General features: G+C 55.8%; 1 protein-coding gene across 1 annotated transcript in view; it reads left to right on the forward strand.

The window, feature by feature from the left end:
- Positions 1-3,501: 3,501 nt before the first annotated feature.
- The window catches only part of CMTR1 (cap methyltransferase 1), a gene marked incomplete at both ends in the record, with an annotated part of 34,462 nt that continues 15,288 nt past the window's right edge, over positions 3,502-22,675 (forward strand). The window contains 9 exons of the mRNA XM_080710431.1: positions 3,502-3,646; positions 12,999-13,150; positions 14,628-14,786; positions 17,050-17,142; positions 17,771-17,842; positions 18,587-18,681; positions 18,769-18,841; positions 21,353-21,551; positions 21,957-22,075. Of these exons, the coding sequence (XP_080566557.1) occupies positions 3,502-3,646; positions 12,999-13,150; positions 14,628-14,786; positions 17,050-17,142; positions 17,771-17,842; positions 18,587-18,681; positions 18,769-18,841; positions 21,353-21,551; positions 21,957-22,075 (1,107 nt within the window). The remainder of the gene's footprint in view (positions 3,647-12,998; positions 13,151-14,627; positions 14,787-17,049; positions 17,143-17,770; positions 17,843-18,586; positions 18,682-18,768; positions 18,842-21,352; positions 21,552-21,956; positions 22,076-22,675) is intronic.

Consider the following 22,675-nt stretch of genomic DNA (forward strand, 5'->3'; position numbering starts at 1 on the left):
CAAGCGGGAAGGAGCAGACAAAATCCAGAGGCGCAGGAGGTAGGTGCACTGGAGGCGCCGGGAATGAGGAAGCCGGAGGAGCCTGGGATTTCTCGGGGGAGAACAGGAGGCAGGGCTAGAACTGATGTGCCCAGGACGACCTCGGCCTGAGCAGCAGCCTCCGGACACAGCACAGCCTGGGCTTTGGGGATGGAGCCCCAGGTGGTGTCTGCCAGGCTCCCCGGCCTGGGCGAGCCACCGAGCTGCACCAGCCCCGCTCTTCATACAGCTTGCGCTGAGCGTCCTGGGACACGCAGAGGTCAGGCACACTGGGCTCCTGCCCTCACCCCTCACTCAGATTGCAGCCTCTCTCTTGTTGTTCTTGTTCTTTGGTGGTATTATGAATTCAACTGGAGATTTCTAACCAATGAACTAAACCCCAAAACTTTTTTTTTTTTTTTTTTTTTTTTTGTGGCACTGGGGGTGGAACCCAGAAGCTTTCTATTTCCGGGCTATACTCTCAGACCTATTTTATACTTTATTTGGAAACAGGGTTTCACTAAGTAGCTGAGGCTGGCTTCGAACCTGCGTGATCCTTCTGTCTCAGCCTCCCAACTGCAGGGATTACAAGCGTGTGCCACCACACCCAGTTTCCCAAAACTTTTAAATTTTTATTTATCTCTTTTTGTGTGTGTGTGGTGCTAGGGGTGGAACCCAGGGACCTTTTACCTCTGGGCTATTGTTTATTTTTTTATTTGGAAACAGGGTCTTGCTAGGTTGCTGAGGCTGGCAGCGACCCTATGATCCTGTCTCTGCCTCCTAGGTAATGGAGTTACAGGCATGCGCCCCCACGCCCTGATAAACCTTTTATTTTTTTGCGTGTCTGGGGATGGAACCCCGGGGCATTCCTCCTCCGAGCTACACCTCCTGCCCGATTTTTTATTCTTTATTTTGAAAAGGGCCTAAGTAGTTGAGGCTATCCTCGAACAGCGGTCCTCCTGTCTCAGCCTCGGGAATGCTGGGATTACACGCCTATTTGATTCTTTTTACTGTGAAACAGCGTCGCGCTGCGTTGCGAAGGGTCCAAGTAGTTGGGGCTGGCCGTGAGCCCGCGGTCCTCCCGGCTCGGCCTTAGTACTTCGCCGGGGGCCGGCCGGGGCTCCCGCGCATGCGCGCCGGGCGGGGCTCGCGCCGCGCGGCCTTTCCCAGGGGCGGGGCCTGCCCGCGACGTCATCAGGCTGCGCGGCCCGCAGGGCGGGGCCGAGCGCGACCGCGCGGCGGGGCGCCGGGGCGGGCTGGCGGGGAAACGAAACTGAGGGAGGCGGCGGCGGCGGTCCGGCGGCGCGGCGGGCGCCTCTCCCTCGTGAGTGCCGGGCGGCGGGGGGTCGGCGCCCGGCCGCGGGGCCTGGCGAGCCGGCGAGCCGGCGGGCTGCGTCCGGCCGGCGGCGTGCGGGTCCCTGGGCGGGCCCTCGCGGCCGCGGCCTCCCCGGGGCCAGCTCGCGCCGCCGCCCGCCGCCGCTCCCTCCGCTCAGGCTGCCCGCGCCGCCCCCGAGGGCCCTGCCGAGACGGCCGCGCCTGGGCGGGGAGGCTCTGGGGGGCTGCGGGGGCTGCGGGTCCGAGGGCGGGCGGCTCCCTTGGGGAACGCGCTCGCACGGCGACGGCCGCCTTCAGCCGCAGCCCCAGTGTGGCGGGTTGCTGGTGAGATTGCTGGGATCAGCGGCAGCTTTCCGTTTCTCATTGTTTTCTTTCTTTTTCTTTCCTTTTTTTTTTTTTTTTGTGGTGCTGGGGATGGAACCCCGGAGCATCTGCCTTCAAGCTGTACCGTAGCCCGATATTTTGTTCTTTATTCTGAAACCGGGTCTCACCGAGTTGCACAGGGCCTAAGTAGCTGAGGCTGGCCGCGAACTGTGATCCTCCTGTCTCGGCCTCCCGAATGCTGGGGTTACAAGCGTGCGCCACCACCCCCGGCTCTAAACCAATTCTTCAACCCGGCCACTATCCCTGAGGATTGCAGCCCAGGTGGTCGCCCACCCTGTTTGCCCGTTTTGAGTTCTCTGCAACCATAAGCTGTTTTAAACCGTACTGCATTCACTACTTTGGAGCGTCCACAGTAGTCTCACAATCATGCCATTCTATCCTTTTTTCTCTTGCTTACCTCTCACGTACCTGTCTCTGCACGGGTGATAGTGACTTGGTGCTTGCCTGTCTCTGTTCTTTTTTGTGGAGGTGGGTTCTTATTCTTAAAAATGAGTGCGTTAGATCAGGTTAATGACTTTTTCATGGGACGGTGAGACAGGAGGATCACAAGTTGAGCCCATACTCAGGAACTTGACTCTTAGCAACCTAGTGAGACTCTGTTTCGGAAACAGAAAATAAAAGGGGCTGGGAATGTAGCTTGATGGATGGCTGTCCTGGATTCAATCCCCAGCGCGCACACGCGCACACACACACGCACGCACACACGCACACGCACGCACACGCGCACGCACGCACACGCACACGCGCACGCACACACGCACGCACACACACGCACGCGCGCACACACGCGCGCACGCACGCACACACGCACATGCGCACGCACGCACACACGCGCACGCACACACGCACACACACGCGCACGCACATACGCACGCACGCACGCGCACACACACACGCGCACACACACGCGCACGCGCACACACGCACACGCACGCACGCACACACACACGCACGCACACACACACACGCACACGCACACACACACGCACACAGCTGCTGCTTTTGAACCTCAAGTGCAGCACCGTGCCTCTCTCCAGCCCAGTGTCCTGCCCACTCTTCTGTCTCAGTCCCAAGGCGACTCTTGTTCCTTACTCTGGTCAAAAACTTTCCTGGCTCTTCTCCATTTTGAACATTATGAAATAAATCAAAATCCAGTGTTTGCATCATGTTACGTGAATCCTTAATTATTCTGGTAAAATGATAGTGATGCAAAAATCATTCTGGGATGGCCCTTCTGCCACGGATAGCCGTGTCCGTCTCATCAGAAGTGTAGAATAAGCTGGGCGTGGTGGCGCATGCTTTGATCCTAGTACTTCGGAGACTGAGACAGGAGGACCGCAGGTTTGCAGTGAGCCTCAGCAAGTAGAAAGTAAAATAGGGCTGGGGTGTAGCTCAGTGGTAGACTGCCCTGAGTTCAACCCTCGGTACCCCTCCCCTAGAAAAATCCTGCCCCCACCAGATGTATAGAGTTAGAAGTACCCAAGGCCTTTCTCTGTCTGGAGTTGGTTCAGGACTCTGGTATCTGACACCAGTGGTCCAGGGACCCTGGCGCTGTAGCACCACATTGTCCAGTAAAAGCAGCTCATGTCGAAGACCACGGCCTGGCCAGCTAGCACCCTGCCTGCACCGCGTTCCCAGGGGAGCTGCTGTGGCGCCCACAGGCCACGCCTGGCCCCGCCAGCTCTCACCCCTCAAGGCTTTAGGCTGGAATCCCTGCCCTGGCCCTAGTGCTTCAAACCCAAGGGCAGCTGACTCTCTGTATTTATGGTTACAGTAACAATGAAGAGAACTGTCCCAGAATGCACTGCCCCCATCAAGAAGCAGAAAAAGAGAGTTGCAGAGCTCGCCCTGAACCTCAGCTCCGCATCAGATGACGAGCCACCTCCCTCTGCCAGTCACACAGCACAAGGTACGCTTGCCCATGTGGTCTGAGCCGTCTGCTTATTGGAATCTCTGCGTGGATTGGTCAGAATATAGTCCATGGCCCCTTGGGGAAAAGTAGGCAAATTCTACAGATAAATGTTGGCTGTATAGTCATCCTTTTGAGAGTGGGGCAAAGCTGTCGTGGTGGTCACACTTGTAATCCCAGCATTTGGGAGGCTGAGACAGGAGGATCACGGTTTGTGGACAGCTTAACAACTTAGTGAGGCCCTCTGCAATTCAGTGAGACCTGTTTCAAAATAATAAAAAATAGGGCTGGGGGTGTAGCTCGGAGGTAGAATGCCTCCGTGTTCCATATCCAGTACCACACACACACACCAAAAAAAAAAGAGTGGGGAAACTTTTTTGCAGGTCTGGGGATGGACTCCAGGGGGCATTTGACCTCTGAGCTACACCCCCTCTCCTATTTTTTATTCTATATTTTGAAACAGGGTCTCACTGAGCCCACCATGCCCACCTTGGGAAACTTGTTTTAAATTTAAAAATTGATCCAGGCATGGTGGTACATGCTAGTAATCCCAGTGTTTGGGAGGCTGAGATGGGAGGATTGCAAGTTTGAGGAGAGGACAGCCTCTGCAGCTTAGTGAGACCCTATTTCAAAATAAATAAAAAGGGATGGGGGTATAGTTTAGACATAGAATGCCCCTGGGTCCTGTCCCCAGTACCCCCCTACTTAATCCAATAAAAATAAATATGGTGTTTTCCAGAAGCGCCACAGCCCTGCGCTGGCTCTTCGGCAGGTGGCGCTCTTGCTTCCTGGAGCCGGTGAGGAGGAGCGCGAGCTTGGCGGATTGTGTGCGGCGGGGTCAGGCCGGGGTCTTTTGTGAAGGAGGGCTGGGGCATGCTGCCCGGCCTGACCCTCAGGTCTCACGTGCACTTTTCTCAGCTCCTGTCTGTGGTCAGAACCCTCAGCTATCGTGGGGCATCAGCACATTTTTTTTTTACATTAAGCTCAAAGAATCTCCCTGCCTAGTTGGAAGGGTCATTTTACTTTGTCTGTTTAGGCTGTGGACATTCACGGTTTCCACAAATGCTTTCTGAGAAATCGTGAGGTGTCTAGAGCCGCTTCCAGTGCCAAGCAGTGAAGCTGGTATGGTGGCCTACACTTACCTGTAATCCTAGCACTTGGGATAACAGCTAGAGGAGGTTCACGTCAGCCTCTGCCACTCAGTGAGACCCTGTTTCAAATAAAAAATTAAGAGATAAGGTAGGGGGTATAGGTCGGAGATAGGCTGCCCCTCAGTTCAACCTGCAGTACCACAAACAACAAAACAAGCAGTTAAAAGTAGTGCTGTGTGCACCAGCTCGACTTTCCACACACCCCTTCTTCCTGAGGCCTCTGATGTCCTGCAAGCTGGCTGGCTGAAGCGGCTGTGGCTCGTTCTTCCGGGGTGCTGGGAGTGGACGGCGAGGTGGAGCAGGGCTGCTGCTCCCTCTGCGGGCTTTGGGACCGCTTCACAGCTCTCGTGGCCTCTGACAGCAGGGGCCTTGGTCTCGGCGCAGGGACACACCTGCCAGCCTCTGCCTCTGCCTCGCCTGCTGTCCACAAATTTCCCTCCTTTCTTTTTTGTGCTGCTGGGAACTGAACGGAAGCCTGCTCTGTCACTGAGCTACACCCCCAGACCTATTTTACTTTTATTTGAAAACAGTCTCTCTAGGTTGATGAGAGTCTCACAATTCTCCTGACTCAGTCTCCCAAGTACTGGAATTATAAGCGTGCACCACCATGCTTGGTTTTACCTTTTATTTAATTAATTACCTTGTTTTTTTGTGGTATCAGGGATGGAACCCAGGGGCATTCTACATCCGAGCTACACCCCTAGCCGGATATTTTATTCTTTTTTTTTTTTTTTTTTTTGGTGGTACTGGGGGTGGAACTCAGAGGCTTTCTACCTCCGGGCTATACCTCCCAGACCCATTTTATATTTTATTTGGAAACAGGGTCTCACTAAGTTGCTGAGAGCCTCACTAAGTAGCTGAAGCTGGCTTCGAACCTTTGAGATCCTCCTGTCTCAGCCTCCCAAGCGCGGGGATTACAAATGTGCCCCACCACGCCTGGCTTTATTCTTTATTTTGAAATAGGGTCTTACTGAGTTGCAAAAGGCCTCACTAAGTAGCTGAGACTGTCCTTGAACCATGATCCTCCTGACTCAGCCTCCCAAATGCTGAGATAAGTATGCGCCACTACGCCCGACTTTACTTTTATTTATTTTAAAATTTTTTATTTATGTACGTGTTTTTATTGGTGCACTGTAGTCTCATATGTAGTTTACTTTTTAGTTTTGAGGCAGGGTCTTGCTAAGTTGCAAAGGCTGGCCTCAAGCTTGGGCTCCTCCTGCCTCGGCCTTCCGAGTTTCTTGGATCACAGGTGTGGTCCACCACACAGGCACATTTTGCTCTTCTGATGATTAGACATTAATCATTGAATTCAGACTCACCGAATCCAGTGTTAATTTTTTTTTACTTGATTATATCTGCAAAGACCCTGTTTTCAAGTATGGCCACTGGATGGTTTTGGGGGGCACTGTTGGGTCCAGTGCCCCGGGGGGCTGACACTTGGCATCCTGCACTGGCTCGCTGGAAAGCTGGGGAGAAGCTTGGTGGAAAGCTGGGGGGAAGCTTGGTAAAATGTCGGCGACTGAGGGGCTGACACTCGGGCATTCTACCTCCGAGCTACACCGTAGCCCAATATCTTATTCTATGTTTGGAAACGGGGTCTCACTAGGTTACAGAGGCCTCACTAAGTAGCCGAGGCTGGCCAGGAACCTGTGATCCCTCTGTCTCAGCCTCCCAAGTAATGGGATTATAGGTGTGCACCACCATGCCCAGCTGGCTTGACACTCTCTGCGGGAGGCAGGAAGTGCTTTATTCCCAAGCAGCAGTGGCCTGAAGAGCAGCTGCTCACCACTGCAACTGAGAGCTGGTCTGGGCCAGTGGAGCGGTGTGCTGTGCACCTGGGTGTGCCGGCTGCCAGGGGGCCAGACACCAGCCTGCGGTATAGCCAGGGCCTGCCAAAAAAAATAAGTCAGACAAGGTCCCGGTGGGTCCCAGGTGGTAGGGTGTGTGTGTGTGTGTGTGTGTGTGTGTGTGTGTGTATGCAATTGGCGTCCCAAGCAGAAGGCAGCGTATGGCAGGTTTTGCTTCCCACCTGGGACGTGGTGAAGGGAGGCCCCTGAGGTGGGCTCGGGTGCTGGGAGAGAAACGTCTGGGGAGCCGATGAGCTCAGCGCTGGAGGAGCCTGGTCCTCAGACCTTTGCTCTCAGGTCGCAACTCCTTGAGGTCAGGAGCGAGCTCCCAGGTAAAGGGAGGGAGTGTCTAAGGCTAGGTTGTTCTTTGTGTGTGTGTGTGCGCGGGTCTGGGGATGGAACCAGGGCATTCTACCTCCCAGCCGCACCTCCAGCCCTATGTTTTTAGTCTTTATTTTGAAGCAGGGTCTCACTGAGTTGCGGAGGGCCTCACTAAGTAGCCAAGGCTGTCCGCGAACCGCGATCCTCCGGTCTCAGCCTCCCAACTGCTAGGATTACAAGCGCGTGCCACTAGTCTGATGTAAATTTCAAGCTTTTGAAAAAGTGTGACTAAATTCAGATTACCCCTACGTCCTGTGCGCATGCACGCACGTGTACACACACGCACACTCCCTCTCATTTTACCACATAGCTTTCGCCTTCTCTGCAGGTGGCACCGCACCCCTCAGTCAGGACCGGCTGGCTGTGGAAGGCCGGTCCGCGGCCGGTGACAGGAGGCTGCGGTCTCGTCGGCAGAGACGAGGCAGAGGCAGCCCAGTAGCCAGGTTTCCCCAGGTGGACTCCTGTGAGGAGGGCGCCTCTCGCAGTGCAGTCGCTCAGGAATTTGGGACCAGGTTAGCCAGGCTGCCTTTGTGCCCCAGACTCCCCAGACTCAGGGGCAAGGGCTGGGTAAACGTTGAGGGACAGAGTTGCTGAGAGGTCACAGGGCTGTCTCTTTCAGGAGGCTCGCACGTTTCACATCTTCTGTTTGCGGGCCAGTCCTGCACGGCTTTTCCTTTGTTGAGTCTGTGTGTGTGTCAGCTCCTGTTCTGAACAGCGTGCTCTCTCCGTCCGAGCCGCAGGACCGGGGTCGGGGCCTTTCTCACGGGTCTGCAGCCTCAGTTCTGTGCTCGGAGTCAGGGACATGGAGGCAAGCCAGAGCTCCCTGCTCTGCCTCTCGGAGCCTCCTCTCCTCATCAGTGAGGGCATGAATCGTTCCTGATCGGGAGCTCGCGCAGTTTAATCCGCTCGTTTGGTTTTCGTTCTTCTCAAGGCCCGCGGTCGCCGCCCAGTGACGTGCCACTCGGCTAGAGTAGAGACGAGGAGGGTGTGTCGGGCAGCGCGGCGCGTGTTCTTTGGAGGATTCCAAGGGGATTGGAAGGCATTCCAGGTTGTAAGGAGACTCTGGGAAACTGGCCGTTGAGAGGCAGGAGAGGCCATTTTGTTCTCTTTGTTTGTTTCTCACGGGTAAGCTGGCAGACGCTGAGCAGTCCCGTCTCCCTGTGGGCGCTCGGGCTCCGCGCCGGCCCTGGACGCCGCCCCGCGCACATGCGCAGCGCCTCGCCTCTGCCTCCCTCAGTAGTCTGCCCGCCCTGCAGCAGCGTCGCTTTCCTGTCAGCCCAGACGCATGACCTTAATCAAAAGCTCCCTGTATCGGTGTCTGTTTAAATTGCTCTAACGAGTGGCCATTTGTCTGACAGGAAGGAGAGAGTGAGTCTTTGAACAGGATGAGTGCGTCCCTTGCCATTGTTAGGCAGCAGGTGATGCTTATTACAGTTCATAATTTAGCCCGGTGTGGTGGCGCACACTTGTAACTCCAGTGCTTGGAGGCTGAGACAGGAGGATCACAGGTTCCTGGCCAACCCCAGCTACTTAGGCCCTGTTTCAAAATAAAGAATTAAAAAGAAGCCGGGCCTGGTGGCACACGCTTGTAATCCCCGCGCTTGGGAGGCTGAGACAGGAGGATCGCACAGGTTCAAAGCCAGCCTCAGCTACTTAGTGAGACCCTGTTTCAAAATAAAGTACAAAATAGGACTGGGAGTATAACCCGGAGGTAGAAAGCCCCTGGGTCCCACCCCAGTACCACACACACACACACACACCAAAAAATAAAAAATAAAAAATAGGGTTTGGGGTGTAGCTTAGAGGTCCTCAGTATTGCAAAAAAAAAAATTCATAAAGTTTATTCTTCTGTGCGCGTGTTACCGTCATCTACGGTTGGAGCAGCCTCTCTCTCTTGTTCCTGGCTTTTTTTTGGGGGAGGGGGTCTGGGGATGGAACCCAGGGGCATTCTACCTCTAAGCTATACCCCAGCCCTATTTTTATTCTTCATTTTGAAACAGGGTCTCGCTGAGTTGCAGAGGGCCTCACTAAGTAGCTGAGGCTGGCCACGAACCCACATCCTCCTGTCTCAGCCTCCCGAATGCTGGGATGACAAGCATGCCCACCATGCCTGACTTGGCTTTCTTTTTATTATTTCATTGTTTTATTTTTTGTGGCACTAGGAATTGAACCCAGAGGCATTCTACCTCGGATTTTTATTTCTTATTTGGAAACAGGGTCTCACTAAGTTGCGAAGGGCCTTGCTAAGTTGCCGAGGCTGGCTTTGAACCTACGGTCCTCCTGTCTCAGCCTCCCACGTGGGATTACAAGTGTGCGCCACCATGCCCGGCTATTATTTTATTTTGAAACAGGGTCTCACTGAGTTGCAAGATGGTCCTTCCCATTCTCCCAGTCCTAGAGTGGCAGGCGTGTGCTCCACGCCTGGCACGGCACTGTCATTTTGACTGTAGCATGTTTACCCTGTTACCTTGTGAGTAGCTATGCCAATAGCCGGGCCTCTGGTTCCCCTCAACGTGAACCTTTCTTCTTCAAATGACTTAATAGCAGTTTCTATCAGGTAGAGAAGAAGTCTTAAATGAAAACCCTAAATAATGTTTTGGGCCCTCTGTTAGGTTTGGAAGGGAACTCCTGGGGAGGTAAATGGGAATGTCAGCCAGCGCTGGCAAGTTCTTAGTGAAACTAATGATTTTAATAGACCGACCGTATTACTCCTGTTGATTTACACCCTCATTAGACTTGCCTGCTCCTCCTCGCCGGTCTCAGTGGCGAGGCTGCTCCGTGGCCACGTCCTCTCGCTTCCCTCCTTTGTCTCCAGAGCCTGCCCCCAAGGGCCTGGACAGGACCAAGCAGTGGCCATGACGCCTGTGGGATCAGGGCTTGTGTGCGGACTTCCCCTTAAATGACGTCAAGAGCTGGCTCTGTATGTGGCACACAAGAGAGAAATAAGGTTTACTTGCTTTTCCACCAGCACATTTCTACACTTTTTTTTGTACTGGGGATGGAACCTGGGGCATTTTTACCCTACAGCTCTGTTTCATTGTTTTTCATTTTGAAACAAGGTCTTGCTAGGTTTCCGAGAGATAGTCGCATTACATTTTTGAGACTAGACTTAGCCGGGCGTGGCGGGCACGCTTGTCATCCCCGCGCTCGGGAGGCGGGGACAGGAGGATCGCGCAGGTTCGAAGCCAGCCTCGCTGGCTTAAGAGACCCTGTTTCCAAATAAAAATATAAAAATGGGTCTGGGAGTGTAGCCCGGAGGTAGAAGGGCTTCCAGGAACCCCAGTACCACCAAAAAAAAAAAAAAAAGAAGAAGAAAGAGAAAGAAGGAAAAGAGACTAGACTTGAACCTGCAGCCTCCCAAGTCCTGGGATTACAGGTGTGTACTACCGCGCCCCGCTTCTCCACACCCAGCTTCCCACACCTTTCTTTCTTTCTTTCTTTCTTTCTTTCTTTCTTTCTTTCTTTCTTTTTTTTTTTTTGCGGTACCGAGGGGGTGGAACCCAGGGGTGTATCTCCGAGCTACACCCCCGAGGCTGAGGCTGAGACCGGCCTTGAACAGCGATCCTCATGTCTCAGCCTCCCAAGTACTGGAATTACAGTGTGCGACACCATGGCCGGCTACCCTGATTTTCAAATGAATATATTCCTGTGTCTCACAAATGTAGAGCAGTACAAGACAGAAAATCAATATCGCCTCGCCTCTCAGTTCCCATGGTTACTCATTGTTAATGTTCTGGGCCTTTCCTTCAGAGTGGCACTGTTGATGTACGCTGCTTTGGTCCCTGCGAGCAAGGCGGGTCTCGATAGGAGACCTGAGCAGCCACTTCACGAGGAGGACCGTGTGCTGTACAGGCACTGGCAGCCAGCCCTTCTCTAACTAATTAGAAGCCAGAATATTTTTTTTTTTGGAATGGGATTGAATCTAGGGGCATTCCACCTCTGAGTTACCCCATCCGTATTTTATTTTTTGCGGTACTGGGGATGGAACCCAGGGGCATTCTACCTCCAAGCTACACCCCCAGCCCTATTTTTTATTCTTTATTTTGAAACAAGGTCTCACTGAGTTGTAAAGGGCCTCAATAAGTAGCTGACAGCCATCCTCAAACCACGATCCTTCTGTCTCAGCCTCCCGAATGCTGGGATCACATTTGTGAGCCACTACGCCCGGCTTTATTTTTGAAACACTCTCACCAGGTTGCTGAGCGCCTCTCTAGGTTGCCGAGGCTGACTTTGTTACTCTGATTTTTGCCCACATGTGTTCACTTGCCTTTTCTTTCTTTTGCAAAGTGCTCTATTCTTTATTTATTTAGAAAATGCATAAATGCATATTTCACCAGGCCTGGTGGCACATGCTTTTATCCCCACCACCCGCCACTTGGGAGGCTGAGACAGGAGGATGATGCAGGTTCAAAGCCAGCCTCAGCTACTTAGTGAGGCTCTCAGCAACTTAGACCCTTTTTCAAAATAAAGTATAAAAAGTATAAAATAGGTCTGGGAGTATAGCCCGGAGGTAGAAAAGCCCCTGGGTTCCATCCCCAGTACCACAAAAAGAAAAGAAAAGAAAGAATGCATATTTCTCCTATCTGTTAGATTAAGTTCTCTGACAGTTGTTACTTCTGCATAGTAGACTCTTGTGTTAGCATGGACCCGTTACACAGGTCCTGAACAGTGTGGTAGCCGTGTTCTGGCTCTGCCATGCTCTGTTTCAGCCGAGTGGGAGTGGGGCGAGTGGGGTAAATCCTAGCCCTGCTGTAGCATGCAGGTCTCCCACCCGCACCCTTAGACGGTGGAGGCCTCAGCATCTGGCGCTGCTTGCATGAGGAAACGCTCTGTAGTCCTCGGGGAAGGCCACCTTGCTGGTGGGTCTTGAATTCGCACGGTGAGTGCTTCACTAATGTCCACTGGGGAGAGCCTCATCCAGGTGTTGGGGACACAGCTGGCAGTGATCGCACTCCTGCTGCCTAGAGCCCTGACTAGTGAGGACAGTGATACCTGGCTCTAAGGATGTCTGGCGCTGTGGGTGAGATGCGGCACTGTGGAGACACTAGAAGCACCAACAAAGGGTATAGAGATATAATTTCAGGGAATTTCCCAAACATAGAAAAAGACTTGGTACATTCACGTACAGGAGACATTCAGAACACTAGTCAAAGAATGACTGCTCTATGTCACATAAGCAGCAGCAATAATGTCTTCAGTCAGTGTACTTTCACATACATAATTTCATCTTTAAACAATCTGCCAGGTTGGTCTCACCGTCCCAGGGGCATTCTACCTCCATGCTACACCCCCCAACTCTATTTTTTTATTCTTTATTTTGAAACAGTTTCACTGAGGTGCACAGAGCCTGTAGTAGCTGAGGCTGTCTGTGAACCCTGGTCCTCCTGTCTCAGCCTCCTGAATACTGGGATTACCAGTGTGCACCACCACACCCAGCTTCCCCATCCCAGTTTTGGAGTGAAGAAATTGAAAAGGTGGGAAATAAACCCTTGTTTTTGAGCCCCATGTGCCAGGTGCCATTAGGAAATGTCCAGTGACTTGCAAAACATTACAAGGCTGGGGCTGGACGTGGTGGTGCACACTTGTAAATCCCAGTATGTGGGAGGCTGAGACAGGAGGATCATGGTTTGTGGCCAGTCTCAGCTACTTAGTGAGGCCTTCTGCAACTTAGTAAGACCTTGTTTCAAAATAAAGAATAAAAAATAGGGCTGGGAGTGTAGTGTGTAGCTTGGAGGTAGAATGCCCCTAGTACTAAAAAAAAAGGAAGAAAGAAAAAAGACTACATGGCTGGTGAAAGGTGGAGACTAGCTTGGACACTGTCTAGTAAATGTGCAGTATGTGTGCTTGAGCAATACCCTTGGACAATGTCTGGAGTGCTTATACTGAATACTGCCTGGAGCGAATGAAGACTGCATGTCTAGAGGCTGTTTTGTGCCGTGAGCGCGTCTGAACCTTTCCCTCTTCCTTTCCCAGTATCTTCCGTAAGCCTAAGTGAGTCTGACAGTGAGACGGAGGGGAAGCCGCGCGGCTCTGACTCCTTCGACGATGCATTCAAGGCAGACTCTCTCGTGGAGGGGACCTCTTCCCGCTACTCCATGTACAACAGCGTCTCCCAGAAGCTCATGGTACGTTGGCGCTTGCCCTGGGTGCTGCAGCTGCCTGCGCAGTGAGCAGCGGGCGGCGTGGGCTGGTGTGAGAAACGAGTGGGCACAGGCTTTTCTTCTGTGCGCCGGCTACTGAAGTTCAGTGGGAGCTGGGCGTGGTGGTGCACGCTTGTCTCCCAGTATCGGAGAGGCTGAGACAGGACGACCGCACGGCGGGCTTCAGCAACTCAGTGAGACCCTGTTATAAGTTGAACATTAAGGAAAAAATAGGGCTGGGGCTGTAGCTCAGAGTTAGAACCCCTAGTGCCCCACAAAGAAAGAAGGCGGGGAGGGAGGGAGGAAGGAAGGCGTTCAGCTGATAAGAGCATGACCCCTTCTCTATGGGAGGTGGCTGCGGAGGCCTGCCACTCCTGTCCAGACAGGCTCACCTTTGGCACCCTTAAGATGAGTCGTCAGCTGTGCACGTGAACACGCCTCTGTAAACGTGGACGTGTGGCACTGGGTAAAGAGACTTCATGCTGTGAGCATTGGCTCTGGAGATGAACTTCTGCAGACGTAACACGACTGAGCTCTGCTCTCCTGAACGCAGAGAAGGCCAGCTTCCCTTCCTAGCCTTCCCCTGCCCATCACCAGAAGGAAGGCGAGCAGGGAGGCCTGCCCACATCCCTCAGGAATGTCAGTCGATACCCCGCTCTGCTGCCACCCCTGAAGTCGTAGGCCAGGACTCCATCTGGCTGCCCAGGCCGTGGAAGCCTGTGACTTGGTCAGCCTCTTCTCCTTTGGGAAGAGCGTGTGGGGGCTCTTGAGCTGGTCCAGAGGGAATACTGACCCTTGGGGAATTAGATCTTACTGGGATTGGCGTTCTCTCAGTAGGTAAGAGTCTGTGGAGCTTGGGATTTGGGCTATGCACCTAGCCCAGTACCTCAAGGGCACGTGGGCTTATGGACAGTGCTGGAACTTAACAGTAAGTGTTTCTGCCCCAGGACCTTAGGTCCTCCCATGCCTTGGTTCTGCGTGAAGCAGGACTCCAGTTCATCTTGAAATTGAGTGGGCTTCCGCAGTTCCTCGTTATCCTTGCCTACCAAGGCTGTGACTAGCTGAGGTAGGGTCGGATTTACTGTGAAAGCTGTAACATTTTAAATCATGTTCTTTTTCTCAACTGTACTGTGAATCTGCTTTTCACTTAATCAGTCAGATTAACTGAAGGGTGAGTTGTGCAAGTGTCCAGTGAGACTCATGAAGTGCTCTGGGTGCTTTTAATTAGCGCTGCGTGATCCTGTCTCATTTATCCAGCGTCTGGTTGCCCTAGATTTTACCTTTGGAGTCACGGGCGCCAGACCTTCCCCTCGGTGACGCCTCAGTTGCTTGTTTATCCCTCTTTCCCGGCCAGGCCCTGCTCATCTGTGCTGCTCAGGGCTCAGTGACGACATGTGGGGTGCGTGGGTACACAGAGGTCTATGGGCCGAGCTGATTGGGCTCCATCACTTTTCTTTTTCAGGCCAAAATGGGCTTCCGGGAAGGAGAAGGATTGGGTAAATACAGCCAAGGTCGGAAGGATATCGTGGAGGCCTCTAACCAGAAAGGTCGGAGAGGGCTGGGCCTGACGCTGCGGGGCTTCGATCAGGAGCTGAACGTGGACTGGCGGGACGAGCCGGAGGTAACTGTCGGGGAGAGCGGCAGAGCCGTGTGTTCCTGGCCTGTGCCGTATGGAACCTTAGCACACGGGCCTCTAGCGGCAATGGGAGATGCAGCGGGGTTGGGCTGGCTCCTGGCATGGAGGTGCGGGGGCCGCCCAGAAGGGAAAGTGGAGGACGGGAGCAGGTAGGGCCGTGCTCTGCCAGACTCCTGCTGCTTTTGAGGACTCTGTGACCAGTAGGAAAGGACCTGGAGCGCAGGGCTTGGCTTTACAGAGAACTTCAGTACGAAGGTGCGGCTCTGTACAAGTGGAGTGAGGAACCTGCCAGGCGGCGGGCTCCCTCTGCTGAGAGGCTCACACAGGCCGCGAGCAGGAGCAGGCCGCCAGTCCTCCACAGCGGGGTTGCACCCAGGGGCATTCTACCTCCAAGCTACACCCCCAGCCCTATTTTGTTTTTATTTTGAAACAGGGTCTCCTTTGGTTGATGAGAGTCTCGCTACCTGCTGAGGCTGTCCTTAAACCTGTGATCCTCCTGTCTCAGCCTCTTAGATACTGGGATTCCAAGCATGTGTCACCACACCTGGCTCATAGAGCTTTTCTACTGTGGGTTTAGTCTATTTGCTTGAGCTGTGTTAAAAAGAGATACTTATGCTTTCATGGCACAAGGTCATATTGAAATTTTATTTTTATATTTTTATTCATTTATTTATATCATACCTTTTTTTTTTGAGGGTTGGTACTGGGGATTGAATCCAGGGAAACACGGTCTCAGCAAGGTGTGGAGAATCTTGCTAAGCTGCTGAGGCTGGCCTTGAACCTGTGATCCTCCTTCCTCAGCCTTCCAGGGCCAGGGTGACGGGCGGGTGGTGGCCTAATGCGCATGGTGAGGCTGAGTCAGCTTTTGCTCAATGAAGGAGTGTCTTAAGTGTCTATGAGCTGATTTCTCTCTGGTTCCTAATGGACATTTGTGCCTAACGGTGGTAAACTTGACTAGAAGAAACGCATGTCACAGCTGGGTTCCTGGACAAAAGGATTCAGTGATTTTCCTTTCAAATCTTTCTCTGTTGCCGGCCCATGCCCGTCCTCAAGGCCTCGCACTCTGGTGCTGTTGTAAGCCTTCCAGAGCATCAGTGCTGCCTTGCGTCTCGCTGCTCCGGTGCGGTGGCGGCCCTCCGCCTTGCTCGGAGGGGGCTGAAGCTGCCCGTGCAGGCTAGCCACCTGGTTAGGGTGATGAGCCACCTCTCTCTAGCCTGCGCTAGATGTCGGTGGGACATCCAGGGACTTTTCTTTTGGGGGCTGGGAGTTGCACCCCAGGTGGCGCAGGTGCTCCTGTACCACCACGCCTGGCAGTCTCATGACTTTTTAAAATATATACCCAGTGTCCATCTACCAGAACCTTTTTTTTTTTTTTTTTTTTTTTTTTTGGTGGTACTGGGGTTCCTGGAAGCCCTTCTACCTCTGGGATACACTCCCACGGGCTACACTCCGAGACCTATTTTTTTACCTTTTTATGTGGAAATAGGGTCTCTTAAGCCAGCAAGGCTGGCTCTGAACCAGCGCCATCCTCCTGTCTCCGCCTCCTAAACGCAGGGATTACAAGCGTGCGCCACCACGCCTGGCCTAGGCACCAGAACTTTTAAAAGTTCTTCGAATCATGGTGGTGCACGCTTCTAATCCCAGTACTTGTGAGACTAAGACAGGGGGATCACAGGTTCAAGGCTAGCCTCAGCAAGTACTGAGACTCTCATCAATCTAGTGAGAGACCCTGTTTCCAAATAAAACTAAGATACGGCTTGCGGTGTACATCAGAGGTAAAATGCCCCTGGATTCAGTCCCCAGTGCCACACACACACACACACACACACACACACACACACACACACGTCTGCAGAGCTCAGTGTGATGGTGCATGCCTATGATCCCAGTACTTGGGAGGCTGAGAGAGGAGGATCACAGGTTCAAGGCCAGCCTCAGCGGTGAGTGAGAGTCATCAATCTAGTTAGTGAAACCGCTCACTTCTCTGTCTCTGTGCTGATTGCAAACCCGTGGGCCAGGGTCTGTCTGTTGCCCTTGGCACATAAGTGGTACCCATCAGTAATACTGGAAGCAGTGCAGGAACCCTGGCGATGGGGAGGCGCCTCGGGGTTTGGCTTTCAGCTCCCGTCTCACTGCCGCGGAGGGCTGCAGCGGCACAGCCTCCCAGTCGAGTCCTGCCGCACAGTTCTGGGCCTGGGAGCTGGACAGAGCCCCGGGGATCCAGCTTATGCCTCTCTCTGGTTTGCAGCCCAGTGCCTGTGAACAGGTGTCATGGTTCCCAGAGTGCACCACCGAGATCCCGGACACCCAGGAGATGAGCAGCTGGATGGCGGTGGGGAAGGTAGGCGTTCAGAACACCTTGGTGCTGCGGTGCCCAGCCCCTGCGCCTTGACTTGGGTGTGTGTGGAAGCCAGTGGGTCCAGGGAGCGGGGCCGTGTCCAGACTTGCGAGCGTGCCCCAGGGCTGCCCACGGGGCTCACTTCCAGCCGTTCCAGTCGCGAGGCGGATGTGAGTCTGACCTCTGGCCCCTCTCGGTGCTCGCTGGAGAGGCCACCGGCCAGGTACATGAAGAGAGTGAAGATGGCGTTTGATCTCATCCTGGGAGTAGTCTTGAGAATAAAGTGGATGGCTACCAAATCAGCGTGCTCTCGGCAGTAGTGCTCGAAGTGCAGTGGCCCTGGAGGCCCGCTGAAGGCGGCTGACCCCACGCGGGCGCTCCAGGAGAGGCAGCTGGCCACCGCCTTCCCGCGTGCTTCCCCACGGGGCGCCCTGGCCCGCTCCGCGCTCGGTGTGCCCGGCCGTGCGCCCGCGGTGCTGGCCCCAGCCCCAGGACCTGCTGCACCCGTGGAGACGTGGAGACGGCCTCCGCGGGGTGGGGACGGGAGTGGCCCAGCCCCTCCTGTCTGCTCCTGGAGCCTCGCGTCCTGCCTCCCTCGGCCACTCGCGCTCATTCACTCTTCCTCCTCTAGAGGAAGATGGAGATCGAGGACGAGACGGAGTTCTGCGGGGAGGAGCTCCTGCACAGCGTCCTGCAGTGCAAGGTGAGGCGGGCGGGCGGCCCTGGGCCCTCCCTCCGGCCGCGTGGACTCCTGGCCTGGCCCTGGGGCTCGGCTCATCGCAGTTAGGCCCTGGGCAGCTGGACATGGGGAATCATTCTTGAGCTTCAGGTTCAAGCCCAGTTTCTCAGCTTTTTGGCTGAGTTCTCGGGCCAGGTGCCTCAGTTGGACTTGAGTGTCCCGTGCGTGACTCTGGGGAGGAGTGCTCCCTTGGCGCTAGGGGGGCAGGGCGCGGCCGTGGTGCGCCGCCTGGCAAGGGGGAGGGCTGGAGGGAGGAGGCCCGGGCTCACCTGCGGCAGACGTGGGTTGGGGTACACAGAGGTGTCGGCTCTCAGGAGCCGGGGAGGATGGCAGAAGGGAGGCTCTCCCGCAGGTGCCCTCGGAAGACTGCACTGGGTTTCTTTCCCTGCTCAGCGTGCCCCAGCGGAGCGAGCCGGACTCAGAACCCTGGGCCCTGGCGGGCTGCAGTCGGGTGGGGCCAGTTGCTTTGGGTTCGCGGCGCCAGGGCACAGCCCTGGGGTGCCCGGTCCCCACCTTCCAGGTGCCAGCTTCCTTTTGTTTTTCCTCCTTACAGGTGAGGCAGCTGAGGGTGGGTGACTTAGCATCTTGGGTCGCACAGCAGCCCCGAGGCCTGAGGTGCGGTGGGAGCCCAGCTCCGTGGGGGCCGTGGCTGGGCCTCCTGTGCTGGGCCAGGGCGGCTCCCTGGAGGCTCTGGTCCTCTTCGGGCAGACGGTGTTTGACGTCCTGGACGGGGAGGAGATGCGGCGAGCTCGCACCCGGGCCAATCCCTACGAGATGATCCGCGGTGTCCTCTTCCTGAACAGGTGCTGGCCCCACCCCACGTGCCGCCCACCCTTCACCTGCGCCTCGGTCTGGTCTAGAGCTGAGCCGGCCTGTCTCGCTTGTTGCAGGGCCGCCATGAAGATGGCCAACATGGACTTTGTGTTTGATCGCATGTTCACAAGTCCCCGGGACTCTTATGGGGTGAGCATTCGCGGGGCAGGGTGGACTCGAGCGCCTCAGTCTAGATGTCGCCATGTTCGGGGCGCAGGCGCGTCCTTTACTTTAGCCCCGAGGAGGGCCCACGCCCAGGGCCCCGTGGTTCCAAGGGCACTTCGTGCCGCCCCTGCTGAGCCCAGTGCTTTGGGTGCTGGCGCCCAGCCCAGGGCACAGAGTGGGAGCTCCCTCCCAGAGCCCTTCAGGGCTGTGGGGCGCTTCGCCCTGTCCTGCAAAGCTGGTTTTCTTTGGGAGCCCACTGTCCCGACCCTGTCTCTGCTCCCCTTAGCCCTGTTCCTCGAGACCCCCTTCCTCCCACTGCCTGAAGAGACATCGCACGTGTCCTGTAACACTTCTGCCCCGCGGGGGCTTCCTCCATGCTTTCCAGATGTGAGCGCCGCCCTCCGGCCCCAGAGCGTTCTCCCTGTTTTCCAGAGCAGTGGCCAGCACAAATGGGCTCCTGGAATTAGCATCATGAGAAAATTAGGTTCATGTAATGCTGATTTGATTTTCTGAGCTCCCAATGATTTCCTGTAGATTTGCCTGGCAGAGGAGCTCTGTTAAGCTGATGGGAAGGCACAGCGTTGTCCTGGGCTTCCGCCTGTGAACGCCCCCGGCAGCTGGTATCTGGTTATTGTCTTTTGCTGTCATGACAATGGAGTAGGCGCCGGGACTGTGCCGTTGGGGTGCGGGTGAGCCGCCGGGCCACTGGAAGCGGCTGCGGTGTGTTTGTGGCGCCCAGTGTCTGGGCCCCGGGTGGCGAGGGCCGTGGAGGGTCGCCCTCAGGGCGGTCTCCGCGCTCCACTGAAGCCTGGTTTCTCTCGGGCTCTTCATGTCTTCTCTTTTCATCCCTGTGTCCCCAAGGACTGGAGTGACGGCCACACCCAGCAGGCTTGGCGTGTGTCTCAGGCGAGCCAGAGACGCCAGGGCCACCCAGCACGCTCGCTGTGGAGTGGGGCCAGGGTTGGGGGCGTGGGCAGAGGGGCAGGCCTTGAGGCTTTTCAGTAGGTCACTGGTGCTACAGGTTAGGGTAAGGGGCAAAGGGCCTGGGGAGGGGGAGTGGTGCACAAGGATCGGGAGAAGCGGGGCGGAAGCAGGATACCAGCCGTGGCGCCAGGTGGGGCGCCATGCCGCGCGCTGCCGAGTAGGCAGGCGTTGTCTGTGGAGTGTCATAGAAGACAGCTAAACGTGCTTTGCCTCAGCCCTGTATCAGGAGGGGAGAGGCGAGCCGGAGCAGCGCCAGCGCACCCTGGACTTGCAGAGCAGTGTGTTAGGTCTGTGGAGCACCTGGCCGTGTTTTATTTCATCTTGCCACAACCTTCAGACACCGGCAGTAGCCGTGCTCATGGCAGAGCAAGCCTGGGCCCCGTGGCCAGGTGGCCGAGCTGAGCCCGCCACTGTCCTTGCTGTGAGCAGCTCCGGCTGGCTGTGCAGGCGGGACGAGGTGTGTTTGGTCACCTCAGGAGACGGGGACGTGCTCCAGGCAGCTGGGAAGGGGCCCTGCTGTCTGTCTGTCTGTGTGTCTGCACAGGCCGGAAGCTTGTGCCGCTGCTTTTCGCCCCTGTGACTGGAAGGTGCCACAGCATTTTCTTGGGAAGTGTTCTCAGGCCTCTTGTGTGTGCAGATGTGTGAACAGCGGCTCAGGAAGCGAGAGTCCTGGGGCGCTGAGGACGGGGAGCGGAGGGCCTGCATGCCTGTGCTGAGGCTGATTTTAGCACAAGTCACTTTTTCACTGTTTGGATAAAGCCAACAAACAGCTTCTGTCAGAGTCAAGGTCCTCTTCGCCCAGCAGGGACTGCGTGGGGACACAGGGTCTATTCCCTGAGGCTGGCTCTCTGGCCCCTACCAGCTGCGGGACTCCTGTAGGGTGCTCAGCCCTCCTGGTCCCTGCAGGACGCAGGCAGGGCGAGAGGGAAGCATAGACGCAGTGTAGATCCAGGCAAGGCTGGTGTCAGTGTTGCTGAGATCAGATGAGAGTTGGTGCTCAGCCGGCGCAGTCAGGCTGCGGCGGTGGTGTGCTGCCCTAGTGACTCCACTGGCACCGACCTGGTGTCCTGTGTCAGGCCTGGGCACACAGTGCCAGGGAAGCCCGGAGTCCGGAGTGGACCGCGGGTCGTGAGGCGCCAGTGCTGGGCTGCTGCAGCAGGTCACGGCGGCCACGTGGGGGGCGCCAGGTAGGCAGCGGGTGGAGGTGCGGGGCTCTGCGCCTTCTTGACAGCTTTCCCGTAAACGTAAAGTTACTGCCAAGTCAGTGTGGGAGAGAAAGGGAGGGCGGGTTGGCGGGGCCTGTGGCCGGGAGGGTGGCGCGGCCGCAGCGGGACGCTGGGGTTCCCTGGGCCCGTAGTGGTGGACGCTCCGCGCGGCGCTCTTTCCCGTGACACTCTCCTCAGGACTTAGCTTGGGTTCCGCGCAGACACCACAGAGAGGCGAGTCCTGGGAGGAGCTGTGGCCGGCACAGGCTGGCTCAGCTGGCCTCTTCCCGCCCCTCCCGCGCCGCAGAAGCCCCTGGTGAAGGACCGGGACGCCGAGCTGCTCTACTTCGCCGACGTGTGCGCGGGCCCGGGCGGCTTCTCCGAGTACGTGCTATGGAGGAAGAAGTGGCACGCCAAGGGCTTCGGCATGACGCTGAGGGGCCCCCACGACTTCAAGCTGGAGGACTTCTACTCGGCCCCCAGCGAGCTCTTTGAGCCCTACTATGGTAGGGACGGCGGCAGGGTGGGTGGGGCTCCCTCCCCAGGCCCTCAGGCCCTCCCTGGCCGCGCTAACTCCGCCTCACCAGTGCTCCTCTGGTGGAGACAGGAGGATCGCAGGTTCACAGCCAGCCTCAGCACTTTAGTAAGATAGGGCTGGGGTGTAGCTCAGAGGTAGAATGGCCCTGGGTTCTATCCCTAGAACCATTAAAACAAACAAACAAAAGAGTTGACGCTGGCGTGGGGAAGGATGCCTGTTGTTTCATCACGGACTCTGGTTGGCGCCGTTTGGGCGCTGTTGCCTCTCATGGCCGTCTCTGCGGTGTCGCCGGCACCTGTGTTCGCTGCTCTAGAGAAGTCCGCTGGCTCCCGGGCCCAGGGCAGGCCACTCACTGGACTCTTACGCTCTGCAGGCGAGGGTGGGGTCGATGGGGACGGAGACATCACGCGCCCCGAGAACATCACCGCTTTCCGGAACTTTGTCTTGGATAACACGGATCGCAAGGGCGTCCACTTCCTGATGGCTGACGGGGTAGGTGGCCCCGCTCCCGGGTGGCCGAGGGCTCCTCTGCGGTGAGGAAGCTGAGGCCCACTTCGGCGCACTTTGTCTTTAAGCTGCCTCCATGATGGCAGCTCGCGCTCAGAGAGTAGGGATGTCATTTGTGTTCGTTTCGTACGCATTCTTTATAATTGTGTAAGGACTAATGTTGTAGACGCCTTTGCTTGGAGCAGGGTGACACCTCTGAGCTCACTTTGTCAGGGGACCTTCGGGGGGGCTGTATGACCTGGGAAGGCATGGAGCATGACCAGTCTGCAGAGGTTAAGCCAGGCGTGGTGGGCACGCTTGTCATCCCAGCGTTCAGGAGGCTGAGACAGGAGGATCGCGGTTTGAAGACAGCCTCAGCTACTTAGTGAGGCCTTTGCAACTCAGTGAGACCTTGTTTCAAAAAAAAAAAAAAAAACTATAGGGCTGGGGGTGTAGCTTGGAGGTAGAATGCCCTGGGTTCCATCTCCCGTACCGCCAAAAAAACAAAAAAAAAAAAACCCGTGGCGGTGACTCTGGTGAGGCTGGAGGCCAGAAGCTGACGGGAGGTCATACAGCCAGCGGCAGCAGCGGAGGACGGGAGAGCCC

Source organism: Muscardinus avellanarius, assembly GCF_963383645.1.
Source record: "Muscardinus avellanarius genome assembly, chromosome: 14".
Taxonomy (NCBI): domain Eukaryota; kingdom Metazoa; phylum Chordata; class Mammalia; order Rodentia; family Gliridae; genus Muscardinus; species Muscardinus avellanarius.